The 24,029-nt window shown below is 37.0% G+C and overlaps 1 protein-coding gene across 1 annotated transcript in view; it reads right to left on the minus strand.

Annotated features, from left to right (window-relative positions):
* The window catches only part of LOC135712021 (somatomedin-B and thrombospondin type-1 domain-containing protein-like), a 164,100-nt gene that overhangs the window by 17,556 nt on the left and 122,515 nt on the right, over positions 1 to 24,029 (minus strand). The window contains exon 3 of the mRNA XM_065235024.1: positions 6,585 to 6,782. Coding sequence (XP_065091096.1) covers positions 6,585 to 6,782 — 198 coding nt within the window. The remainder of the gene's footprint in view (positions 1 to 6,584; positions 6,783 to 24,029) is intronic.

The following is a 24,029-nucleotide window of genomic DNA, read 5'->3' on the forward strand; positions in this document are numbered from 1 at the left end:
AGTACTTTGCTCGTTGAACCCTTAAAGCACTCCTTTAAGCTTCTAATTGGATAAATTGATGCAACGGAAGCAGATAAAGTAGAGCATCTAGTGCCATACTCGGTGTGCTGTTCATGGCACCAGTTATTGGGAGAGTAACAAGTCTTTGCAGTCTCCCCAGCTTCTTCTGAGCGTAGTTTTTGGCCACCAAACCAATTATGGTAGGATATTCTGGGTCTTACAATCGTCAAATAAATCCAGTGGATCATTTTTGGTTTTAGGCCCCATTTCCTACCAAAAGTTAAGTTCTAAAGAAGTTTCTTTCAATTTTATGTTATTTATAGAAAATTTTCTTTTCCGTGTGAACGGTACAATAGCGGTCTTAGAAGGATTTATATTCAACCTTTCATTAGTGCACCACGACAGGACATAATTTAAAGCAGTTTGCATTCTATTTGAAATGACATTATCAAGTTGTCCTCGTACTATTATGACTATGTCATGTGCAAGTCAATTATCTCTAAGTTTTTGAGAAGTTCGTCAACTATTAAAGACCATAAAAGAGGTGAAAGAACACTTCCTTGAGGACACCCTTTTACAGCTCTAACTGTTATGGATGAGCTTCCAAGATTTGCTGAGATGTCTCTTTTAGAAAGCATCTCATTAATCCACCTAACGATGCTTTTGTCGAATCCACGCTTCAACATATTGTTTTTCATGGAGTTATAAGATGCAATATTATCTGCTGCTTCAATATCAATGAACGCTGCTAGTGACATTTCTTTTGATTCAAATTGATTTTGTAACAAACTTATGAAGAGCTGTTACTGTTGATTTACCAGCTTGATATGCAAACTGATATTTACTCAAAGGAATTGTTATCAAGTACGTTGATAATTGCCCTGAGTAACTCGCTAAAATCTCCTTATAAACTTCAAACCTTTTATGCAACCTCTAAACTTTGACCAACCTACACACCTATAACCTTCTAAACCTACCGTATGCGTGATAATGTTTTCACCATTATACACTGTAAAAACAAACAAAATCTGAAACATTTCGAAGTGGAAAAAAATCATGTATTCAAAAGGAAGAACTTAAACCTATGTTAATCACGATAAAATTTCCATTTGCCGCAATTAGGCCTCAACACGCTTCCGGATGCTCGACAGGTTCTGATAATATAGTCCGGAACCATATCTCTCCAGGCGTGGGTCAATGTTTTTTATGAGGCTTGCTGTACTGGAGTGGCATTTGGCACACGCACTTAGAATATGTCACAGGAGTCAGCATTGTTTACTGTGTTTTTGAATTGCTGAAATAGTCGGTAAAAATTCTAATGACCGTTATCCGTTATTCTAGAATCCAAGCTTACATCAACTACGGAAGAGAATTATGTTGAATAAATGCAACCACCAGTTAATTGAAGCTTTATCCAGAGTCCAAGTCAGAACCCACAGAACAAATAAACACCAGAGAACAACATGTCCCAACAGGCAATGGTGAATAATTGGTTTTGTAAAGCTGACCATTTGCTAGAAACTGCATAATAAATTACCCTAACTTTGACCATTAAATGCTTACTGGTGCTGCTACTGCACTTCTATATCCTACTGACATTCTACACGTTTGCTCTTTTTTTTTTGCTGTAGTTGTGGCTTATGTGTTGCGAATTTTACCCTTTTTATAGCAACCACGTTCAGAAAGCCAACCTCGTTCATTACATCAACAAAGAGGAAAAGTTATGTCGCATGTAGAAATTACACACATATCCAATTGAGTGGAACTTGTTTCGTAATAGGGCTTTAGTAAGTCGCTATAACTGCATAATCAATGGCACTACATTTACGACTTTTCTCAATTTCTCAGGCCATTCATTATCGTAGCGAGTATGGTTGTTTCATTTAAATTTACTTATCATCATGCGAACAGATCAGTCATTTTAAAGGCTGAAATCTCAAACACGCGAACTTGATTCCATATTCAAAAGAGTCGAGGAGTGCCAACAGTTTAAAAATTTACACCATCAGCCTTCGTTTGATGAAGACGTGTGTTGAAAAGGAGCAGGAGTTCATCAATGACGCGTGATTCATACATGACCAGAGCTTCGTTCGATGCCGTGTTTCTTCTTATATCCAATCTACACAAAATAAAATCTCATTCATCTTTTGATTGATTATTACTGATTGCCCTTCAAAGTTCGGAAGTGTGTTATTCGAGACTGGTATGAATGAAACGTTGTTGCCGTGCTTCCACGCCGCTTGAATGAAGACTCGGTCGGAGGAGTGAAGGAATATTTTTTGCATTAGGAGCCTACTTACTTATCAATATTATATAGCTTCCATCTTAATTTCAAATTTCAATACATCGCTCAAAAAGAAGAAAGTGAGTTTAGCATCAGCAACGAATGGATGTATTTGATTGACTTCTTCTATCCTATGCATGACTGATGATTTTTTGAGAAGCTGATATTTTTCTAAAATGATGTGGAAGCTTCTATTAGTGACCCGAACCTGATGCTGAAAATTGAAATTTGGGCACCACAAAATGATTTAGATTGATTGACTTGTTAATTAATTACCTAATTTTAAATCAACTTCTTATGCTATGGGCTTCCAGGAGTTCTGCGTTTCGGAGCAGTTTTGAGATAAAAATCATTCACGGAGCACCGTTATAAAAATGATAAAACTGACTAATGTCCGTCAGCATCGAAAACATGTGCCTTGTAAATTTACAAATACCATTCATTAGTGCACTTCACACGGCAGAAGATTCGTTAATATTTCCATCAATATAGGGTCGCTCCTCACTCGATTTGCAGAATCAGATGAAATATTCCGAATCAAATCTCAACTTTCTTACTGAGGAATATGGCCCCATTTACTGCTGTAGTCAAAAAGTCGAGAAAATGTGGGAAAATATTGAAACATGAAAAAAATTCTGCGTTAATATTTTCATACATATTTTCGTCATCAATATTTTTATCACCTTTTGAGTACTGACTATCAAATCATGAAATCATGGTATTGATAGTGATGACGACTGCACATTAGGGTGGGTAAACTTTACAACCCCCTGCTCCCACAGCTCTTTTGATTCGTATTGAGGTTCCCAGCCAGGGCTGCCTTGCATCAACGTAGAGAAAGCAAAGTCAGTGATGAAAAAAAGACCAATGAAGGTAAAAGATGCGATAGGATTATTGTCGGCCTCTCTTCGTCAATGACGAAGGATGTATGGAAATGATGATTTTTGTACCGCGACAATTTATTTTTGGTTTTGGTCAAACGTCACTGACCAAACTGACTGGACCAGATAAATGGAATGACGTCACAGTGAGGAGAAGGTAAGGTGAGGGAAACGTTTTAATAGTTAGATTACAGAGATCAAAATTAAAAACATAGACTTTGGAGATAAACATATTGCATGAATGGGATTACAAAAAAAACTTTATTGTTTTGTTGTTTCAATAAACACTATGTTAATAGTTACAAATTAGTGAATAAAAATTGAACTTATTACGCTAATAAAACTGAATTTTGGGAAGATATATGGAAAAGGATATTGGGAAGTTAGTTGAATGTTTAGCCTATCATTGGAGGTGGATTCTGTAGTAGGGTTGGAAAAACAGCTAGCAGGGCAAACCGATCTGAGTTCTGACAGACGACTCTCGTCGTCTGGCGCATAAGTTAGAATTGGAGGCCCTACCAGGCAACACTGTATATTGCAGTGTGGCATAGTAGCCATGATTTTTGTGTCCTATTCAACGCCCCAGAAACACTAATGTTGCCTGCTGAGCAGTTGATTGAGTATGATCATAAGACATCAGCGCATTGAACCATTGATAACTTTCGATCCTTGCATTTAATCAAAAAGTGGTCTTGAGCAAAGTTGCAACTCAGAAAATTTCCTACAAGTACAGTTGAAAGCTTTTGAAGCAGACCGATATGGTGAATTATTAGATAGACATGAACAAAAATCTTGGTTTTACCATAGTAATTCCCATACAAACTTCAAATGGTTTGTGCCATCTCAGTTTCTCACCAAATGGGTTCAAATTTTGAGAGGTTAGTCAGGATCCGATTTGGAATCGTTTAAGTATTGTGGAGCGAAAATTTCAAATTTTGCATCACTCTACTGGAGGTGCATCGCCAAACGAGAAAGCGGTTGAGGTCCTGGAAGAAAAGGTGGTAGTGATGGATGTGACGTCGCCAGACGCTGAGAAGAACAGGGGAGAGGAAACAAGTGCTGCTGAGAAATAGTAGCCACCTGTATACAAGTACATGCGTATTACTACTGCAAATTCGGAATAGTGTACTATACCGAAAAACAATTAGAAAAAGCAAAGGCATTGGAAGCACAGATGAAAGCGGAAGCTAAACAAAAGTCACTTCAAATGAAGAGTAAAGAGAACTCACAAAAAATGTCCCTCATTAATGTGTTATGGTAATTATAAAAGTATTTAATGGATCTCGGCTCCGAGGAATTCTTTTGGACATTTAAGAAAGAAGACTCCAAAGAAAGGTGTGGAAATAAATTCTAGCAAAATTGTAAAATAAAGTCCATGATTTCTTCAGAAAATAACTCCGATAAAATTATATGATACTTCCAAGGGGAAATATAGATTGCAGAAATCGGCTTAATAAGCATGCTAAAAGTTTTATGAGCAGACTAAACAAAAGGATTCAATTTTTAACTCAATTTCATGATTTTTTCCTTGATTTGTTTTCCGTACTGAGTACCAATGCTATCAACGCCAGGGAGGTAGCTTCCAGACCTGAACCCTTCATATCGACCCATCAACTCATAGACCGAGGACCAACGGCTTTACTTCTCTTCCGAAAGAAGTGATCAGAGATTTTGTCTCAGAAAATCCCGTCGGAGCCGACTGGGATTGAACCCAGGCCCTTTGGGGTGAGAGGCAATCACGCTTACCACTATACCACTGGCGCCGCTACCTTGAAATTGAAATTGTACAACATCATTCAGGTATACAGTTAAAGGAACAATATAGTCTTTGGAAAAGTTTGAATTAGTTAACACTAATGAAGAAGGCCCTAATCAGAACCGAAACGTAGGGACAAATTACAAAATTAATTTGTTTTGATTGAGTGATTGCCAGACTGCCAAGCCGAAGCTGTTTATTGTAAAACCTCACAGTCGAACACTTCAACACAATATAACTAAAAAATATAAGTTTGAAAATCACAACTCAACGATTGTAATAATGAGAACGGTAAGGTGTTTAGGAAAACGTACAAAAATCATTCATATCCTTTAAAAACAGTCTTATAATTATAAAATATTGTTTAGTAATTTAAAAACAAACAAAACGTCGTTCAGATTATGAACAAGCGATCAAACGAGCCAACCCATGGACTCAACAGAACTTTTATCAAAATAAAATTTCAATGCACATACACAGCAGCCATTTTAATTACATGTGATTTTCATCATGGTTGAAGTGTATCCTCTTGGATGTAATATTTAAATTAATTTTTGCTGTGTACTCGGCAACTCCAAAATCGAAATTTATTTGCCATAAACCATCATTGCACAAATTATGCAAAATATGGGCAATTAAATCACATGATTGCCTCTTACAATCAATACTGCGAAACTATTGACTTCACAATATCTTGGCATAAACTAAAACAATATTTTGACTCTATACGGAATAATAATTCGTAAGAATAAGATATCATTTTTAGAGAGCATGAAAATACCGCCATGCAGCATAAAAATACAAAAACTATACACATTTGTTTTAAAACCTCCTATCCCCTACATATAAATTCGATATGTTCGGAACTTAGAGATCATCCCTAAAATTTTAATCATTTGCATTATGTGAGGCTTGTGTCGTAATCATATCTTTTAAAATGTAAACCAACAAGCTCTTAAACGAGACCTTGAAAACTGAGAGAGAGAGAGAGAGACTGTAGATTATAATAGAGTTAGGTGGATTTTAATAGAGTATTATACCACAAAATATGAACTAATGTCTCTGGACACTCAATGAAATAAATTTATGTTAATGTGTAAAGTAAACTTCTCTCTGCTGTGTTGCAGCACATCACTCTCGAAATACATACTCAAACAATGCGGACGACCAATAAGCGGGGTGCGAGTTTGATTCTACCCGAGCAGGAACGAATATCTCGATACTTACTTTAAATTGGTATGGATTAGCCTGAAATGTATGGCAGTTGCGGTAAAATACAACAACAAATTTCCCACAATACCATTCCAATGCCAAAGTATGGGAATGCAATACGAAAACAATACCAATGGTATCAACATATATGTTATTTACAAATTATGTTGCATGCAAATTTATGGGATTATTCTTTGGTATTTTACATCTTCATCAGGCTGACATCAACACCAAATTTTGGTATCAGTAACAGAATTAGGTATTTATAAGTTATTTTCTCCTGCTCGGGTATTCGTGTCCTTGCGCTAGAAAAATTTCATTCTTTATCTCTATCTTTGTGTTATCGTTAATATGCTACCGCCCCGGCTACCAACCAAAGAGAGAAAGCTCCGTCGTCGTCGTTCCGTCGTTGGTGTTGAATTTTTGAATTTGCATGAAAAAATCAACTCACCCTGAAGCAATGCCGGTCGGTTGCTCGTTGCATGGCAGTCCGTTCCCAGACAGCCCCGGTTCTGCAACAAGGATGGACAGTGTTTGCCACCGTTTCGTGGTTTTTGTCGGACTGTTCTGTTGCGGGACGTGGTTCCGGGACCGCAGGGTGTGTCGCATTCGTTCCACGGGCCCCACTCGCTGACAACGCAATCGATCACTGTGAATGGAAATGAAACAGACAGATAACACCGGATATTAGACGGGTGGAATTTGTGACGGTCGAGCAATCGTTGAAGCAGGGAAATATGATGAATTGGTTTCGGGTGGGGACGTGATTTATGGATTCGGATATAGGTGATTTCGAATTAAATAATTCCGTCAAATAGACGCAAATCTAGTAATTAATTGCTGGGAAATTATTTTCCTCAAATAATAATCCGATTTTTTTAAAGGCTCTATGTTGTTATGCATTATGTAGTGAATCAAAAGTCATCCTGATGTTATATGGCATACAAAACAAGTAACATTTTCAATAACAAAAATACCGTCATAACTTAAGTCTACATCTATTTTGTTCTAGTTGATCCCATTCAAATGATACTTTCCATAAGCATCAATTGTTGGACCAGGTGGCAATAGCTTTGTTATAGGAAGAAATCGAAACCATTTCCGAAGAATATTAAGAACTCTCAGCAAAAGTTTTCCACCCTCAGACTATACACATTCATGCCAGAACAGATTGGATAGCTAGGAGGACGTTAAATTTTATCGATTTGTCGATATCATCTCGTAACTTTTGATGAACACACTCATCGGTTGTTCAGCTCCATCCAGACTTACTCGAGACGAGCGGATAATACTGCCTCTATTTTCGTTATATTCATGTTAGAGATTGCCACCTGCTTATTACAAATATTTTTTTTTCCTTGGTTTGTTTTCCGTCGATCTTGTTTTCCGTGCTGAGCACCAATGCTACCGACGCCAGGGAAGCAGCCCCACACCTGGACCCTACCTATCGACCCATCAACTCGTGAACCGGGGACCAACGGCTTTACTTCCCTTCCGAAGGTAGACGTGATCAGAGATGTTATGCCTCAGAACTCCCGGCGGCGCCGACTCGGATTGAACCCAGGCCTGCTGGGGTGAGAGGTTATCACGCTTACCACTACACCACCGGCACCGCTCTATTACAAATATGGGGATCATTTATTTGGTAGAAAGAAAAGTAATATTCAATATTGAAAATTCCACGATACGTTCACTAGTTTGCTCAACCATCTCTCCAACGTTATTTTTAATCAAATTTTTCATTTCAATTGTAACACTCTGATTGTTACCTTGCTGGAAACAATTTGACAACGATTCAGCTACACCAATAAAAGGAAAAATAATGAGAATTGTTATTTTCTCGCTTCCTCATTAACATTGTCGGCCTCTTCCAGACCAAGACTGCTTGCTTGCATTAATTCAGACATATTTTTATCAATGTACGAGTGTAATCTTCTCGGAAACATACACATGGCAGGCCCAATGTTTTAGACAAAGTCTCACACATTGTACTAAAACTTCCGCAGGCAAACTAAAGCAACAACGGCGCTGACGACGACGACAAACGGAGGCAAAACTCACCTCATTAACCTTAATTGTAGGGCTGTAAATCTGCTCGTTTGTCTTCCACCCGTTTTCATCCCCTGGAAAACTTCTTCCGATTTGGGACTGTACTCCTGATGTGCCGCCTCCATCGAGGGCAGCCTTTCTTGTGTTCCTGCATGCCCCAGGAAGCAGGTATGCCATGGTTGATATTTCCGTACCTATTTGCTTCTAGCTTCTGGCATCAACGTTTCGATTATACGATTTGTGTGATTACTGATCCTTGTGTATGGATATACATACTCGTAATGTATTGAAGTTGGCAGAAAGCAGGATGTGGTAGTTACCTCCACAATTGTAGAGACATTCTTACGCCAGAAGGCGGTACAATAGGTACCTACAATATAATGTCGACGATTTCTCCACTTTGCATTTGGATTCAAGCTGAATTGTTGAGGTATTAAAAATCCTTAATTGGCGTAACGTTGCTTACTTTGAATTTTATTACAATACTTTATCGATGCTCTCAATATATTTGTACGCTGTCACAGCTATTTGCGTGAATAATAAAATATAGTTGGAAGTCACAGAGAGAAACACAACACAGCAAAAAAATAATTTTGATATCACGTCAAAGTGGATGCACTACAATCATGTCGAAAATATGGTGTAATATTACTTGCTAAAAAGGACAAAATTAACATTAATACAATGCATGAACTGACATTACGCTGCTTTTACTGCATTTGTTTATTTATGTGATCATAAAAATTACATGAAATTTTCGACATGATTGTAGTGCATCCACTTTGATGGGATATCAAAATTATTTTTTTGCTGTGAATACATTTAAAGTGAAACACATCTTTCGCTTTGAATTCAAACACCCAACAAATTTGGGTTCCCTTGCACGGTTTTTGGCAACCAGGTTTTGTTTCAGCGTCCTGTTGGAATGTTGGCTGGTACGATCAAAAACCTTCTCGCATACAGATTCGACGAACTGTACTGTGTACCATTTCGCCAAATCACGTCCGGAGATCTCACTGCTGGACTGCCCTAATGATCTTCGCTCGTAATTTCCGGTCATATGATCCACTTTTACGATTGTTTTGATTTGCGCTTTAATGTTACCCGGTAACGTTTAAGAACGGTATTTACAGTCGATTTAGGAAATATGAGAACCACGTTGGGTTTTCAACGTGATTGTGCCTAATTGTTTCACGTCTCCCTCGTTCTATCTTCGATAACTTTTAAACGTGTATGAATCCTGATGAAATTTTCACCATTGAATTAACAATCCTTCCAGATCAAAACACCTCCTACAGTTTTTTGCTCCGGCAACTAGAGACGCTACAGTAATTATAAAGAAGCAACCAAATGGAACAGACTTTACAATTTTTTCTCAGACGTCAGTTCGATTGGAAATGAAGTTTTTATGTTGTGATTTGTTCTAAAATATTTCCAGTTCACAACATAGCATTCATTGATTTTTCAGAAACAAGAAGAAGACACAACCGCAACTGTCATAAATTCCAAACACTGACACAAAAACACATTATGAAATTAATTGTAGAATCCGAACTTATAAAAAAAATTCAGATCTAGTCTAAATAAATTCTTCTGAGACACGTTCTGGCACAGGTTCGGGCATATTTGACACAGGTGCTCTGAGACTGACATATACGAGCTTCAATTTTGACATAAAATTGAATCATAATAGACGCGAAATTCGTCTCAATCAAATGTACTTTCGAACTTTTCAGTCTCCGAGCACTTAATTTTACATGACATGTTTGTTTACGTCTCATCCTTTATGTTAAAAATGGATTCCGACACGTGTAAGATTAGGTATTTCTAAGTGTGTAGATGGCTTAGTTGACGGCTTCGAACGTGTTGATTATAGCTGGATCGCTATAAAAACTTGCCTAATTTAACTAGATTGCAGGCTAGCATGCAGGATGAATTTTCGGTATATTTTTAGGCATGATTGGGTTGAAAGGTGGATGAATTGTCAGCTCGATTATCGGCTGCATAACTTTGTACTTAAAATATTTTAAATCCTTATTTTCTTCTATTTAAATGGTGCAAATCGGGGATGTAACGCTATAAATCCGCACATAAACTTCATTTATCTTCGATTTTTAATCCGAACTTTCAATTGGTTTATGGATGTTTTGTGATGCTTTTCGCGTTGTTATGAGGACATAGCCTTCTGCGAATAGTTTTGGTTCATTGACGATTGTCAATTTCGCATCAGCATTCCGCAATCGGGCGATCGATTGGACTCCGGACTTGCATAGTGGACACTTTTCGCGAGTGCTAGGTTCTCTGTAGGAATTATTGATTGAATAAAGTAGTTTTTAGGTAGCAGCAGTAGCGAGTAGATCAAGAACAGTGAAGTCCGACCGCAACGCGGTCCGCAAGAAAATAATTTCCCTAGAAGCCCTTCAATTTAGTGAAGAGGAAGAAAGTACTGAGTGGTTGCGATGATGCGCGTTGGTGTCGGCCAAATGTTGTAAAAGATCGTGATAGGATTTACCGGGAAATACCGATTGGAGCTTATGGCCATTAAGGACAGGTAAGTAGTTGGTCCATCAAGGTAAGATAAATTAATAAACATATAAAGTATCCGTTCGATTTTGGCAACACGTTTTCAGTATATTTAAACTGCTTGTGCTCTGCAGTTATGTTATTAAATTCTGTTTAATAATTTTCTTAGATTTTCAGTAAAATTGTGGAGCTTTAAACGTCACCTACAGGCCTGTTCTGCGAGTAGTATGGCTCTCTGTCACTAGTTGAGTCACCCCACTAGTGCGCGACTTTTGTTGACTCATTGGTGGTGGAGATTCGAACGACTCGCGGAATAGGTCAGATGATAAGATTTGCATTTATTAAAGATTTTGAAAAGCTAAGAGACAAAATTGTGTTGACAAAATCTAACGGGTAATGCCGATATTAATATATATATATATATATATATATACACACATTAAATGCAAAGGGGAGGGATGGGACCACCAGGGCACCGGATTGAAGCGATTTGGATGGGGAGAGTGGAATTGCCAACTCCCTGTCATTAACATTTCGTGAATTGACGGCGGGCTCTTCTCCCCACTCATTGGGACGTTCCCTCGTATGATGGCTTGTTCTACATCGGGTTGTAGGATTCTATCATTGGAAGGCGATTCTCCTGATCCCGCGGATTGCGCGTAAGTGTATCTGCTTACGGGTCCGCCTCTCCGTTTTTGGCCCTTCTTACAATGGTAAATTGAATACAACCAGGTATCGTACTTGATCAAGTCATACTTGGAGGATGATCCACTGGCTGTGCCTTGCAACAATGAGTGGTATCCTTTACATACATACATACATACATTGACGATTGTCAATTTTGGTTGTCAAATCTGAAACCAAATGCTAAAATTTTACTGAATTGACAATATTAAATATGCCATTTTGAACATTTTTGCGAGATTTAAAATGGCCAAATTTTGATTGAAATGTGAATGATTGAACATACCAAAAAAAAAATATGAAAAGTTTCATGTTAATCGGAGAAGGCCGAGTCTTAAATTCATTTTTTTTTTTGCTATTTGGCCTGAAAATATTCACGAGCCATACTGGAACGAGATAATAATCCAAAGAAAGACTCTACAGTAAGACTGAGCAGGCTACTTGGAACACTTTCAAACTTGTTGATTATTTAATAATCGATTAAATGTTTATCCACACCTAACTGACACTTTAATAAACTCGATCGTATAAAATCCTCAGCTGGCGTACACAGCAAAAAATAAATGTTAATATTACACCGAAAATCTCATGTAATTTGTATGGCCACAACAATAAACAAATGCAGTAAAAGCAGCGTAATGTCAGTTCATGCACTGTATTAATGATAATTTTGTCCTTTTTGGCAAGTAACATTACACCATATTCTCGACACGATTGACACGATAAAAGTTCACCAACGAGTTCAATAAAAGTGTACTTTCCCAATAATTTGAACCTAAATCGATGTTGAAACTCGAACTTCACAAGCACTTCTAGGGAGTCGATAAGCACTCATAATATCGAATAGTGCAGTATATTTTATGTGAAAATTGTTTATAGCAATGTTATGACCAGGTGAAGAAAAGAGCGTGGATGATTTTCCATATTAAATATTCACCTTACCAGAAATTTATTAATTTTTAATTTAAAGTTTTGTTAACTTAGTAATTGATGGATATTGTTTATGATGTATAAGAATCGATGTTGTTCATGCTATTATTATAACAGATGAAAACTTTTTTTTCCTTGATTTGTTTTCCGTCGATCTTATTTTCCATGCTGAGCACTAATGCTAACGACGCCAGGGAGGCAGCTCCCTCACCTGGACCCTACCTATCGACCCATCAACTCATGAACCGGGGACCACCGGCTTTACTTCTCTTGATCAGAGATGTTATGCCTCAGAACAACCCGGTGGCGCCAACTGGGATTGAACCCAGGCCTGCTGGGGTGAGAGGTAATCACGCTTACTACTACACCACCAGCGCCGCTAGATGAAAACTTACCACGTCTCCAAAGTATCCCGTTTTACAATCAATTTTGGACGTTCATATACTTATCATTGCACACCATAAAGGTATCCCTATTTTCCGTACACCACATCCTACTAATAACTGGTTTATTGATTTCTTATATGGGATCAAAGATTAGCTCATGAAATAGTTCCAAAATGTCTGTAAATCTAACAAATTATACACTGGATTGAACTGTATTCTCGCTGTACTCCTCCTAATTTTTGACTATCTTTCCAAAATATATGGGATTTTAAAACGAAATGTTTACGTTTTGCTTCACTGCTTGATTGTATTTTTCACGATCACGTACAAAAAGTGATGTCTATGTGCAATACTTTCAATGATAAATCTGAATAAATGCCAAACGAAGGGAACAGATCAATATTAGTTGATTAGATAAGTATAGGAATCCCGGGAAATGCCTATATCTTGAATATATGCCTTGAAACCTTTGTATTGAACTTTGGGTCGCAGCGTTGTTGAATATGAAGTACAAATTTGGGCTCCATATCATGCGGTCCACGTACTGCACATCGAGCGAATCCAAAAATGTTTTACCAGATTCGCATTACGATGACTGCCCTGGAACAGCCCCAATAACCTTACTCCGTACGAACATAGATGTGTTTATCGGACTGCAAACACTATGGAGCCGTCGAATATTCCTGCAGAGGCTGTTCATATTTGATATGATTAGTAATCATATTGACTGCAGTAGCCTGCTTTGGGACATCAATTTGCATGCTCCAGCACACCGTCTCCACAATTCAAACTTCCTGTTGATTCTAGGACATCGCACTGCCTATGGGTACAACAATCCCTTGAACGAATGCTGTAGACTTTTAAAGATATGTGTGATATATTTGATTTTAATATTAGTAGACTAGTTTTTAAAAATAGCGTTAAGTGACGATTACCAGTCGGTTTCAAGGATGAAGAAATAATTGAATAAAAGATCTACGACTAGAGTGGTCAAATTAATCTGCCACGAGCATGATGTGCCTTATAACCGGTAACTTTATGCTTACGGCTATCGGGGGTCCCACTAAGTAGACCACAAGCAATTTCAAAAAATATATGATACTGCAGGCTAGGATTTTCTCCAGCTATGCAGAACGTTTATTGAACGGAAAAAAAAACAATTTGATAAGCTTCGTTAAAATTAATTATGCCACTGAGGATAACATCAACTGCTCGTTCGCGACAATGTTTGTTGTCTTCACCACACCGAACACGATTAAAAGTCATTTTATTACAATGGATTAACGCCGTAATATCATTTCAAGCCTCGGATATCTCTAAATTAGGATAAAATCCCACTTGACAAGTGCTTGCTAATAAGAATATTGTGCCATAAAAAGTACAGAGCCTGGCGCAGCGCTACATTGCCACCAACTAACCAACCTTACACGTTGTCCATCGGCATCGTGGAGCTACATATGAAGGCGTATATAAACAGCAATAATGGTAATAATACCATTTTATGCTTCATAAATCGTGAAAAAAGCTACCGCATAATGCATCTCCTCTATACGGTCCACACCGAGGAGGCCAGTTTCAGCTTAGTAGACTACTCTCAGAAGGCCACTTCCTTGAGACTTTCGTCACTATGCTGCAAAGGCACATAGCGAATGATAATAAAACTTTATTGCCATTTATGCTGTACCTTAGTGGGAACGTTTGCGGCATCGTCTGACTCAATGAAGACGACTTTGACAACGCTGTGATTTGCGGACAGTGGAAATTTGATGTTCTGAGCGAGAAAGAAAAAATAAAAGTTTGCATTGTAGTCCAAAACAATCTCGTCACCATTTGACAAAAATAACAAACAATTCCTAAATAAAGTAAATTAATCATTAATGATGAGTACTCTATCGTTAAATGGGTTTGCTTTTCTTATTTACTAAACTTATTTATGTTTAAGTAGTTTTTGAATCTTCAAAAATACTTTTTTATCTTGACAACATGTGACCACCCTAAGCTTAGGGATCAATTTCACAAAATCTCAGCAAAAAATAAATTTTAATATTACATCCAAGAGGATGCACTTCAATCATGTCGAAAATCTCATGTAATTTGTATGGTCACAAAAATAAACAAATGCAGTTAAAGCAGCGTAATGTCAGTTCATGCACTGTTTTAATGATTATTTTGTCCTTTTTGGCAGTAACATTACACCATATTTTTGACACGATGGAAGTGCATACACTTTGATGTGATATCAAAATTAATTTTTTGCTGTGTATGTAGCAATCTTAATAGTAGTTGGATTTTAATATTTAACGAACAATATTTCACCTGACCCAGTCCAATACCACAATTTTTTTTTCAGTTAAATAAAAAAAAATAACTTATAAAGACCACATACCACATATCATCGCCCTTAAATTAGTACATCGGAGCAAATCAAGCATTCGCTTTAATTTGCGTTATATCGAAGTAATACAATAAAATAAAAATAAATGTATTTAGAGCTAACTGGAGGAGTCACGAATGCCAATTTTGTTCACCTAGTAGATCCATTAAACCTTTTTAGCCCTTATTACTGTAAAGTGTCACTTTTTGACACTGTTTGGAATAATATAATGGTGTGCTTTTCATAACTAAAATAACAGTGCCGAAAAGCTTTACTTTTCGGCAACCTTTTGAGTGCCAATATGTGGTATGCAACTCGTTGCAAAATTCGATTTTTTCATCACTCGTTGCAAACCTCGAGGATACGTTATATCGAGTTACATTATATCTGGGTTACGTTTCATCGGGGTTACGTTTTATCGAGGTTACGTATCGACTGTAAATCAAGAGTCAGAACTAAACAGTGTTGTTTAAGGGCGAGATCTAAAAAGTTTTCAAAACAAACAAATATTTAAAAAAATTAGAGTCCTGTGACATTTTTTTTAATTACACTAGGCCGATTGCAGTTGAGCAAAATTGGCTGTTAATTCATTAGGTGGAATTATGAAAACTGCTAGATAGACACACAACAAACAAATAATTTTGATATCACATCAAAGTTGATGCACTTCAATCGTGTCAAAAATATGGTGATATTGCCACACCAAAGGAAAAAAATATGATTAATACAGTACATGAACTGACATTACGACCAGAAACGGTATTCGGTAACTAAAATGTGGATGGGAAATGCTCGACGTGTATCCAATTGACATAACTTTAACTGAATCTTGCTTGAGTTAAAATCTTTTTCTTAGTGAACGTTTAGTGTATCTGTACCAATGGGATCTTTTCTCCAGCTAACCGCCAATGTAATTTGTTTCTAGAAATGCACATAAATGAACAATAAGCTTACAAAGAAACACATGGCTGCATAGGTGTCAGCAATAACACTTACATAACAGTTTCGTTCAACAATATTCAAGAAGTTCCATTCTAACAAAATAGATGTAGCCGCTCTAGAAATAGTCCTACGTGCACCGTTCGTTCATACTTTTCGAAGACCTAGCCAAGCGTAACGGCATAGCATTGTTATTTATGCTGTTAAACTTGTTTGCGCGCTTCTTGTCGCATCCATTGTGGTGCCGTTCAATTAGGACGGACAAACGAACGAACAAGCTACGACGCACAGTAGGCAAAAGCCGGCCAAAACAAATAAAAACAAGTTCATTATTCATGGAGCCGAATATTTTTTTATGGACGTATGGTAACCTCGATCTAATATGAATCCATTAATTACATTTTATGTCGTATCTTATGTAATTATTGAGCTGCAGTCTAGATATTCTTATTATTTGGACATTGGAAAATTGAAAAACTCACTATTTTAACATGAAAACTTTCCAGATACGTGGATGTAATGTCGGTCTACTGTACACAAATTTGTTTTATAAATGGATCAGTGTTGGCAAAATCATCAATCAATTGATATTTTTCCGCTCTCATACATTCTTAATATCATGCGTGATATTCGATATTGATTTTACAAGCTATTCACAACATGCAAAAAGCAAGCTGAGAGTTGACTCGACTCAAAAATGATTCCGTTACACATCGTTTTCCTACACACTAATCGAGTCAGTACGATTTTACTGAGTTTTTGAATTGCGGAACAGTTCGGTAAAAGTTTAAAAATCCGTGGAAAATTTATTAATGATAAAATTTGTTCTGAACTTGTACATACTTAGTTCTGTTAACCCCATATAATGATAGAAAATAAAACTGATTGATTTCATTGATTCCTTACGGATAACGGTCATTTGAATTTTTACCGACCTTTTAAGCAATTCAAAAACCCAGTAAAGAAATACTGACTCCTGTAAAAAAATCTTAGTGTGTAGAAAGAGAAAGTATAGTTTGCTATCTCTCTTCATTCTTAAGTGATGCCAGACACGAGGCTACCAGTGCTGAGATTTGTCATTGTCATTGACAGACTTTCACGCGATATTGACAAAATTGTTCTTCACGTAATCACTGACAGACTTGATCCTCAAAAAAATAGCTTTGTCAAAATCTCATTGATTTTCTCGACCTGATTTCCAAAAGTGTAATTTCGTGCATTCAGAGTCACATTATTGTTATCCAAGCAGTTCAGAACGTAGAGGCTTCTTCACTTTAACGCCTCTATGTAATTTTTTTTTGCCTAATTTAGATTAAAAATTAGCTAATAAAAAAAATCTTCACATGTTCATCACTGACAATTCCGGAGAACTTCGAGAATTGGGCCTAATTGTTTTTGTAAACAAACACTCCATTTCAAAAACATTTCAAACACTCAATCTCAAAAACCAACAAGACAAACAGGAAGATGAATGGTTTCTCTATCATTTGGCATAGTTTGTTCACGAGATTGTTTTTTTTTATTCACGAGAAATCAGCGATTGACATGTTTGCTTATAAAAACAATTACACCCAAATCTCAAAGTTCCCCGGAATTGACATGGTTTGCCTTGACAATAACTACTAGCTCAAATGAGTGACCAAAGCAGAATTTTGAATATCGCCGAGTATTGTCGAAATTTTGCAGCACTTGAAGCTACTGCTGCCAGGAGTGACGGTAGTTTCGGGTCACGTTCGAATGTAAACCAAAAATCATAAAAACTCAAACTCACCACCGTTGGTTTAGAATTATAGCTGGTGAGTTTTGTTAGCTTGATATTCGTAGCTACGAAATCGTGGCTTCTAATATCATCCGCAGTTGCTTGCTTGTTGATTTTTGTCTACGAAAAATCAAGCGTGATCTTGGGCATCGGTGCACGGAGAAAAAATACCTCCCAAAATTTGAATTATTTTTAATGAGTTGAGGCTCTCACTCGTTATTGTTGTCAAAAAAGGAACGAGAGATTTGACCTAACGATATAGTTCAGCCCAATAAATTATTTTGAAGTAAATTGCATATAGACTTCTCTGACGTTTGTGAAATGCGCAAGTACTAGTGCAGAACTTGGGGTAAATTATAAGTATTAGTGCAAGAAAACCTTTGAATTCAGCCAAAGTACTGCACTAATACTTGTGCAATTCATAAACGTCAGAGAAGTATATTGTCAAATTTACGTGATTCAAACTTAATTTAGTTAGAACATACTTAAGAGTAAGATTTTTTTGCTGGTATTAAATGGAAACTACTATATGCCATTTACTCCCATTTGAGTTATTGGCCTGAACCCGGGAATTGAGAAAAAAGTACTTAATTTTGGGTAGTTTTTTATCTCCATGTTAGATTTGATTTTTTGATATTTTGCCAACACTGAAATGGATGCAACTTCTTCCTATCGAAGATGAACCTCGATCTACAATGGTTCGGCATTTGAAATCGCGCTTCTTTTTTACACCTTTTCATTCATACGTATCCACATTATTTAAACGAGTTCTAGTTTATCCAATGAGGCTTGCTGAGTAGCATACACATTTTATTGCATTCAAAAGAGAGTCGAAAAGTAGAACTTTTCGGCTCTGATGCTACTACTGGATATACTTTTCGATATTGCTTTTTTAGTTATGTATGTTATTCTAAACAGTGTCGATAAGTGACATTTTTCAGTATTGAGTAGTGTATGTTTATCTCATTTACCCTCACATGCACTGACTATCGCTTCTACCCAAGTGGGGATGAATTGTGTTTGTTTTGAAAATTTTCTCTGTCAACGCACGAGTTCATTATCGATCGACGAATACACGTTTTGGTTTTCAACCCAAAATTGTCAACATCGGAAATGATCCTCAAAAACAAACAAAAAATCAAATTCATTATGCCATAGATGATTATTTTGAATATTATCGATCGTAGAGATTAAAACCTCGATATTATCATCAATTCTGCAAAAGGCAATAATTTTCTATAGATCTCACTGAAAAAAGCAACATAACACGTTCCACAACGGTATATTTGTATAAAACGAAAACAATCATTTTGCATTTGATACACAAAATCATCCCCACCAAGATGATTATGAATATTGATATGACAACAGTACAGGCGATAATAAATACTCATATTTGAATGAACAAAAACAAATGTTGACTTCGAAACTCAGCGGTTGCCTTGGTATCAAGAGCATGGTATCATGTCAAAATTCAAATTCAATCAGATAGTTCGTTTCCCTTAAAACTTGTAGGGTTTTTGATCTAATTTCCGTCCTACTAAGCACAACCCGCGCTTTACCTCTCTTTTCTGAACGAGTTTAAAGAAAAAATGGAATATTTCTGTCAAAGATGACTTGCAAATTTATTCACCTTTCCATACGTACCGTTGGATTTGATAAAGAGTCACAAATTCTTGTGATATTGTCTAAAATCTAACACTGCTTCTTGATTCTAAATTCGTTCTACGAGTTTCAATTCCGTCCTAACGCATTGAAACGCCATTAGATTTTCTTCGTCCTACGCATAAACGTAGAAAAAGAAGATTCGCTACGAGCGCTTCTTTTGTTTTGAGAACAATGAGCGTAAATAGGCATACAATGCGCTCTAACAGGATTTATGTTGTAGCTAATGGACTAATTAATTAATTAATTTAGCTTTATTTAGGAGGCTTTCAGCCTTAGGCTGGTTCGCCTCCACTGCTAATGGACTAACGCATCGGAACAAACCTATTATTGATTGAAGAACGGTGAAATCATTGATATTATTGATCTTTTCTGATCGATAGAACGGAAATGGGCGATTACGACGAAGTAGCGGTCTACCCTATATTTGTGTATTTTGCTTAAGGACGTGTTCGTGGTATCATCTAAACCATTTGTGAGATAGTTCTACCATCCGGGTTATCGTTCGTTTATGGTATTTGTTTATTAGGGTTATCTTTCAAGGTTGCCTTCATTTTCAGCTTATTCAGTTGAAGAAATGATTTTTATCAGCACTGGTAATGAGTGCTAAAAACATACTTTTTCCATTAACTTCAGAATTAACGGTATGTAGGGTAGAGAACTACTTCGGCCTAATCGCCCATTTTGGGCCTATAGATCAGAAAACTTCAAATTAATCCATGATTTCAGTGTTAACAAGTCTATTAAGCGTTTGGTACGATACTTTAGCTTATAAAGCTACCGAACGAAGTCAATGAGAACGCGTGATATGAATCCTTTTTTTTTTCCTTTTTGTTTGTTTTTTCCGTCGATCTTGTTTTTCGAGCTGAGCACCAATGCTACCGACGTGCCAGGAAGGCAGCTCCCACACCTGGACCCTACCTATCGACCCATCAACTCATGAACCGGGGACCAACGGCTTTACTTCCCATCCGAAGGAAGGCGTGATCAGAGATGTTATGCCTCAGAACATCCCGGCGGCGCCGTCTGGGATTGAACCCAGGCCTGCTGGGGTGAGAGGTAATCACGCTTACCACTACACCACCGGTGCCGTTGAGTGATATGAATGTTTGCACCCATTTTTCCCAAAAACAAAACAAGCGCTCCGACCTAATCAATTTTTATCTTCATCCGATAGGCCGAAGTGAATTCATTAGCGTTTCAATGGCGTTAGGCCGAGTTTAGAATTCGCAGGCCGAGTTTGGCGTCAAGAAGCAGTGTTAGACTTTTGACAATATCTCAACGGTTGGTTTCTCTTTATCAAATCTTAAGGTACGTACGGAAAGGCAAGGTTGCAAAGACTCATTTCAGCTAAAACAATGTTTTTCTAAATTATGAAATAATTAGATGCCTTGATCAAATTTTGAATTGGTAGGATACAAGAAGAGGTTGCAAAGAATGTGTTTGACATATTAAACCTGTTTATTTCACTTCATGAGAGTCACAATCAGCGATTTTTCACAAACTCACTCACTCACTCACTCACTCACTCAGCGATCAGAAAATCGCTGATTGTGACTCATAGAAAGCAAAATTTACGCCGATAAGCACATTTTTTGGATTTTGGCCGACTTTTGTAGGAAGACCTACCATTGTGCGACGTCTTGCGTGAACGTTAAACTAGCCTAGTAGCACCATCGTTGGTGGCATTTCTTTGGTACGATACAAATGGATGACAATCGATGTATATTTACTAGGAAGACAACGAAGGCAGCAAAACAGGCATCAAGACCATAGAAAAGGTGCAATTTTCTTTTATTTAATTTTGGCGCTCTTGTCGGTGACACTCTTGCTTATTGCCGCTTTGTTTGCGGTTCGTTTTACCTACCGAGTATTTCATGTTGGCACCTATAACAATAGGAATGGAATTTAGACATTGAACAAAATATATTCGATTTGATATAATAGAGTTTCATGGGTTTGAATGATGGCTGTAGACATTTGCTTCCGCTATTATTTCGAGGAAAAGAGCATTATCGTTTTACGATGGGTGGCACCAAAACAATATGAAGATGTGTTTATTTAGTAAAGAGCTTTTTAATATGACACAGAGGATAGCAAAACATACATTTCATTTACACATAAATTAGTGATTCCAAAGCAATACTAATGACCTACTCATAATGTAAATTGCGTTGAGATTAGAGGCTCAAATAATGATAAAACGGAGACAAGTTAATTTCTTAATAGAAACACAAGAATAGCAACAGAATCGTCAGATGCTGTCTTGAAATCCGTTTTTCAGAAACTGAATGTTTGGTATGCTGACCTAATCTTTATTTCTTAAGCAGAAAATGAAACGCTGCTCGAGAAAATGGTACATATCCAGTAGAATAAATTTTATAGGAGAAGTTCTTATTCAAAATACTCTAATAATAAAATCTATTCATCAAATTTTCTCAACTAAATTGCATAAATTATTGGCAGAGTTGAAAGAAAGTGACAAAAAATAACTAAATTTGACAAATTTTGTACCTGATGAACATGTGCCATTTTTAATGCGAAATTTTTTTTACCGTACGCAAGATAAAGTTGCGAACGAAAATGATACATCTTCCTGATATGTCGGCCATATGGAAAGCTTCCGTATTGAGCAAAGTTTTTCAGATGACCAAGGATGTTACACAGATTAGTTCAGAATTATCTCAATACGTGGTGCTAGCGTCCATACAATAATGATAATGATAATGGCACTCAGAATGCCAGACAATTTTGTTCTGAACTAGCTCACTATGCAGTGCTTGTGTGCATATTTACTAGTTTACAGCAATCCTACCATAGATGCGCATAATACGGACAACATATAAGGAAACAGCATATAAGGAGTCCTCGTGATCCTGGACACATAGAAGGTTTCTGTCATGGGCAAAGTTGTTCAGTAGATCAACGCCTTATGGTTGGTGGACAGTAGTTCAGAATTTGCTTATCGCTTTTCTTCCCCTAAATATCATTAAATGAAACCAAAACATGTCAAATCAACCACAACAAAGACCGAAACGTAGGGCAGATTACATCGTAGTCTTTAGAGTGCTTAAGACTGAGAAAGCCGTTAAACCAAGTAAGTAAATCATGTTAATGTACCTGAAGACAACAACGCACTGCCGGCCGCCTAAAAGAAGCCCCTGAACAGGTCAGACCAGTCACGCTTGCTGTTTGGTGACAATAAGCATTCATTTTGTTGTTTAAGCGATACTGATTTTTAATAAATAAGTTTCTCTTCCAGAGTCCAAAAGCGTGGTAATATGTAATATTTTGTTATATGGGAATTTACGCTAACTATAGATTTGCCCCATGTCAGAAGGATAATAACCGGGCAATGAGATGGCTGACTCACTTGCGAAGGTGGGCGCTATGGAAGGCGATATTTACGATCGACAAATCGCCTACGATGAATTTTTCTTCATTTATCGTCAACAGTCACTCGTCAGTTGGCAGAATAAGTGGAGTGAAGGGAGTTTGGGACGATGGCTATATTCGATCATCCCTAAGGTGTCGAAAAGTCCTTGGTTCAAGGGGTTGGATGTGGGTCGAGACTTCATTCGTATGTTGTCTCGCCTCATGTCCAATCACTATTCGTTAAACGCTCACTTGTTCCGTGTTGGGCTGGAGGACAGCAATCTCTGTGAATGTGGACAAGGTTACCAAGACGCCGATCATATTATTTGGTCTTGTGCTGAGCATCGTGGAGTCAGATCCGAGTTTTTCGATTCCCTTCAGGCTCGAGGTAGACAATCTAATGTTCCAGTTCGGGATATTTTGGCTAGACGCGATCTGGAGTTAATGAAACTCATATATGTTTACTTTAAGGATATTAACCTAAGATTGTAAGTTTGATTAACCTTGTGTTTAGTTTGTATTTTGTACATGTGGGTTTTTTTAATGTTTGTTTTCAAGATGAATAGAAATAAGTTCATGTTTTAGAATTAATGAAATATTTGTATCGTAAACCACATTTCAAACCTCCTTCTCCCTTTTCCCATAAAAAAAAATGTAAATCTCCACTAACCTCGAGACAACCGCGAGTATCCGGTCCAGCTCCTTTAACTTTAAATATAAAACATCAATAATGTATAACGAAAATGATAACTCGGCTCTGTAAAGTTTATTCGATTGAGCCTGTACAAATAAAGTAATGAATAAAAAAGAGAAGGATAATAATAAATAAATAAATAAATATCTAGTTATTGTGGAATGATGGTTATGTACGTCTGTTTATCGCTGGTTATAGCGACGAATAATTCTGGTCTATAATGTATACTTTTTTTATTTTTTGTTTGATTCTTTATTAAAGAGACTGTAAAGTCAGAATCTATACATTTTGTATATGTTGAACGAGTTCCATGCCGTTTTCTACAATTTTTGAATCAAGTGCGGTTTGAATTCATAACGCACGGGAACAAATCCAATCACCAAAACGAGAAAAATTACATATGATTTCATGAACATAGCGTGTTTTCATGGTGTGAAAATACACCATGAATAATATTCATGATATCATGAGCTATTTTTGCATAACGCAGTCAAGATTCCCAAAATCATGAATCATCC

The sequence above is a fragment of the Ochlerotatus camptorhynchus genome, unplaced genomic scaffold (genome assembly GCF_037179485.1).
Source record: "Ochlerotatus camptorhynchus isolate MF236.1 unplaced genomic scaffold, CSIRO-AGI_Acam_v1.1 ptg000003l, whole genome shotgun sequence".
NCBI lineage: Eukaryota > Metazoa > Arthropoda > Insecta > Diptera > Culicidae > Ochlerotatus > Ochlerotatus camptorhynchus.